The 4,830-nt window shown below is 31.1% G+C and overlaps 1 protein-coding gene across 1 annotated transcript in view; it reads left to right on the top strand.

Moving 5' to 3' along the window:
- LOC106464542 (protein bicaudal C homolog 1-B-like) overlaps window positions 1-4,830 on the top strand; it is a 63,173-nt gene that overhangs the window by 46,333 nt on the left and 12,010 nt on the right. The window contains 3 exon segments of the mRNA XM_013924686.2: window positions 603-676; window positions 1,993-2,191; window positions 2,972-3,262. Coding sequence (XP_013780140.2) covers window positions 603-676; window positions 1,993-2,191; window positions 2,972-3,262 — 564 coding nt within the window.

Genomic DNA, 4,830 nt, shown 5'->3' with positions numbered 1-4,830 from the left:
TTACCACTGTAATTTGTTTAATATAAAGTAATCTGTATAAAGTAATTCAGAATTTAGTTTGCTTGTATTGTATTGAAAGTCATATTAAGAGTAATATTTTACTTCTTTAAGCCTAAAGTCAAGTGTTTTTGCATTCAGCATTTATTTCCCTCCAAGTGAAGGGGGTATTGTTTGATTTTTGGGGGTGATAAATAAAGATAGCAAGAATGAATAATGTATTATATACCATAATCTGTCAAAAAATGTTAAGTCTAACTATCAGTATGCAACTTTATTAAAAAGGTAGGTGTTCTCTACTAAATTACAATAAATAAACAGGTAATGCAAGTTTTAACAATGCATTAAATCTCAGACACAGACATGAATTCAACTAGTTTAACACTTTTAGTGGCAGAGATTAATGGATAAACGTTGCAATGTTCTTAGTAATATTTTTAGCCTGTGGGCACAGTAGGCTCATTGTGCTGTTTTTAGAACTTGTATTCACAAATAAATGTGTGTGACTATATATATTATGTGTGTGTGTGTGTGCGTGTGTGTATTATGAGAATGACAAAAACACATGTTATAGTCTTTTTGTATTGATATGTTTGTCTTTTCAGTTGTAATTCAACATTTAATGGAGCAGCTCAAAGTTAATATCACTCTAAGACCTAAACCTAAACAAAATTGGAAGGTAAGACTAAATTTCTTTCTCTCCATTTCATGCAAAATATAGCAAAAAGTAGTATGTAGTGTCAAATAGTTTATTTCTGTTGTCAATAGTCATATCAGATGGTGCAGTTTTTGTTATTTGCTGGGTGAATATATTTTACAACAGCCAAAAAGTAGTTAACTTGGTCAGATATGCATGTATAGTTGGTGGAACATATACAATCAACTTTTTTGATCACCACAAAATAGAAACTGTCCATTTTTGTCTGTCCTGCATTTGAAAAAATTCCTATACATTGTGATCATTAGACAGTTTAATACTAGAGTTCTAACTTTACTTGAAAATAAAATTGTACACATCCTAAACAGTTATAAATCTATTTGAAAATGAAACTCTACAAGTTACTAAACAGCTCTAACTTTAGTTAACAATAGAATGGTACATATTACTAAGATGGTTCTAACACTAGTTGAGAGTAAAATTGTGCAAATTACTAAAAGTTCTAATGCTAGTTTGAAATGAAATTGGATAAATTACTAGGCCTGAAATGGCCTGGTGGTTAGGGTGCTTTGCTTACAATTTGTGGGTCTAGGGATGTTCTCCCTTTCACCTTGGATAGCACTTCAAAATTAAGGATGGCTAGCCCAGATAGCTTTCAAGCAGCTTTGCAAAAAACACAAAACAATTACTAAGAAAGTTCTAACTCTAGTTGAAAATAAAGCTGTTCAAATTAACAATACTTTGAGATGTCAGTTCAAGCTGAAGCTTTTCAATCCATTTTTGTTTTAAATGCATTATCAATACACTCAGAAGAAAACTGTAATCAAAGCAAGTGTTACACCTCAGATTAGAAAATAACAAGATTTATTACATTAGCTACAATAGTATGTGAATGTTGGAACTTTGTTTTAGCATCATAAATTTGATCTAAAAATAACATGCTTAATTTAAATCATTGTATCAAATATCAAAATTAATTTTGTTAATAAATGATTAAATCAAACCAATAAAAAGAAACTTTGATTTCATCATCTATAAAGAGAGAATCTTGTGATATTTTATCATGTATATCTATGAAATATGTTTGCTTATGCTATATTTCTGATTCTAACATACAGAAGAACTAGTGTTAATATTTTGCCTAGTTATTTTTGTTTTTTGTTGCAGCATTAGAAAACTTTTATTTATTCCAGTGCTAAAAATATGTTCTAATCTTAATTACAATATTGTTAGTTAACCATTAAGTTCAAAACCTACTGTTATTTTTTGTATTGTGACATGTTGTTTTCATATTTCTTTTGAGATAGAAATAGATTGTTGTAATTTGGCTTTTGTAGTCTGTCATTGTCCGTGGAGCAGAGAAAGACTCCAGGGTTCTGTTTGAGGTGAGGAGACACCTTCTAGGGCTTGACAGATCAGATGTCCCACTGTGCTGTGAGAAACATGCTATATCTTTATTCATGTCGTCACTGTCATTAAATGGAGCAAATGTGCCTCAGGATCAACTTGTACGAGAGGTCAATAAGATGGCATCAGGTAAAGATGGTTTAAGCTCTGGCTTAGAATGATATAAGTGGATTTTATTTTATTAGTAAGATACAAACTATAGTACTGCACATATTGTACCTTGTGGCATGTTCTTTAGTGATGTAAAACTGGAAGACTTCATTATAAGTTCAGTAGAATCTTCAGTACTCCATGTCAGTACACTGAGATGTGTTCTGTTGCTGTAGTAAAATGAAGGTTACTGAGTTTTGTTTAAATTTTCTCAACTAAGTATTTCTTCTGATAACTTATGAAATTCAAAATGGTTTTCTATCAAGTAGTTCTGTATTACCTGTTTTTTACTATAACTGAATACTAAAAAGTTACTTGGAAAAACAACACTTTTTTTTTATAGATAACATACTTGTGTGAAGCACTTAAAAGTACTAAGAATAAATGTTAAGGGTGCGTTTTAGAAATGCTGATTAAATTTTGCAGGTCAATGAACATGTGGGAGGATACTAGTAACAAACCTTCTGTTACCTAGTAAAGTAAATATTATGTAGCTTGTTTTATGTTAGTTATTTTCATTTGGCTTTAATGGTATTAATGCACTGTAAGAACATTACTTTATAAAATTTGTATTATTTATTGTAGCCTAATATTTAAATTATGTCTTCTGATTAGTGCTGTTCAAAAGTAAATAGATACACATGCATGGTGTATATCTTATTAATAACCCTAGCAGTTGATGTTCATGTTTCAGTCAAAAGGTTTAACTCTCCACATTATTTTATTGGCTAATTATTGTTTTCATGGATTTTATTTCAGGGTCTATTGGAGATGTCATGCTTCCAACAAGAAACTCGGTTTTCTTGTTAAATAATTCTCATCTTCCCCTTTCTTTTGCTTCATCCAATGCTCTACCTAATACAACACCCCAATTCTGTACATTATTGTCCTTGTTTACTCATCTGCTTCAAAACATCAGAGCACCTGCCTCGACCTACAACCATCTGCCTCCTCCTGCTTCCCAGCCTTACCCGAACTCCATTGAGATGACCAAAAGAGGCAACTGGTCTTTTGTAATTGACCCCAAACCACCATTCTCCACAGATACAGGTACTAGCTAGTTAAATATATTAAAAGGCACTTGTTGCATATGTATAATATTAAAGATTTTATAAGTAATACAACATTATATTGTTGGGCAACTCTAAAACAAGACTTGTATGAGTTGATGGTATTTCTATGCCATGATCATCCTGTTTTTCTAGCAGAAGAGCAATTGATGTAAAAACAAAATAAATAATTGTCCAATAAGCAAAGTAGGACGGCAAAAACTTGTTGATCCAAGTATCAGATAGTATGAATTCCACACCCTTGTGAAGTGTTATAAGCAGAGTACTGATGACAGGTAGATGATAATTTTAAGATAGATTCGTATACATTTTTATGATTCTTGTATAAGTATTGACTCCAAGAAGTGAAAGTAATGCTTATATATTAATAGTGTGAATAAGCTAAATTGATAGAGAAATAGTAGTAAATGGTTTTAATAAATCCTGAAGAGCTAGTAGAAAATAAACTAATATTGAATCTAGTAATCAGTAAAGTTTCCTCTAATAGTTTGAAATACAATCGAACCTCAATCTCATGAAAACTGGCTTTACGAATGAGTGGTTATATGAACCATATTTATCTGTAGCATTTATCTGTGATGACATTAAGTCGTTATTTTATACATTTGATCTTTCATGCTCTGGTGAAATTATACATGCTTTTCCAAGAAGATAAGTCATGTTGATCTAATTTCAAGTGCATTTCTGTGTGAAAAGGCTTTGGATTAGAACAAGAAATTCAATGTTGATGCATGCTGTCAGGCAAGCTTAGGATGGCTTGCACAATTCATGGCTCAGAAAACTTGTGTGTCCTAAAAGCATATTTGAAAGTTTTTATAAATTATTTCTTTCAATGTGGCCAAAAAGAGAGCAAACTGTGCTCACTGTTAGAAATACAGATTGTTAAATTTTGGACAGAAGTGAAACAGCAACAAAGTTGGCACAGGAGCCAGACATTGTGAAATCCATACTTTCATAACTGATAAAAAAAAAACAGACTAACACAATAGTAAATTGACAAACAAAAATTGATCAGAATAATGAAATTTATGTAAAGAACATACTATATGTTTTACCAGAGCATTGTTCCATCTTTAGGTATTGAAGATGACAGACCATTGTTTTGTTGAAACATGTAGCATATTCTTTTTTATAAAATAATGTTCATTATACATATAAATTATCTCACTCTATTCCTACTTCCCCTTAGTGCTACTCTCAGTCATGATGATTACATTAACCTCATCTATTTCAATGACAAGGAACCCACTTTGAGACTAATAATGGTTGGAGATGGCTTGAATGGGTAATGAAGGAAAACTTTAATAAAAGTTTAACATAACAGCAAATGTACAACGTTTCGACAAAATTTGCTGTTATGTTAAACTTATATTAAAGTTTTTCTTCATTACCCATTCAAGCCATCTCCAACCATTATTAGTCTCAAAGTGGGTTCCTTGTCATTGAAATAGATGAGGTTAATGTAATCATCATGACTGAGAGTAGCACTAAGGGGAAGTAGGAATAGAGTGAGATAATTTATATGTATAATGAACATTATTTTATAAA

Source organism: Limulus polyphemus, unplaced genomic scaffold, assembly GCF_000517525.1.
Source record: "Limulus polyphemus unplaced genomic scaffold, Limulus_polyphemus-2.1.2 Scaffold1682, whole genome shotgun sequence".
NCBI lineage: Eukaryota > Metazoa > Arthropoda > Merostomata > Xiphosura > Limulidae > Limulus > Limulus polyphemus.
The sequence above is the reverse complement of the archived record's forward strand: the minus strand, read 5'-3'. Positions and strand labels throughout refer to the sequence as shown.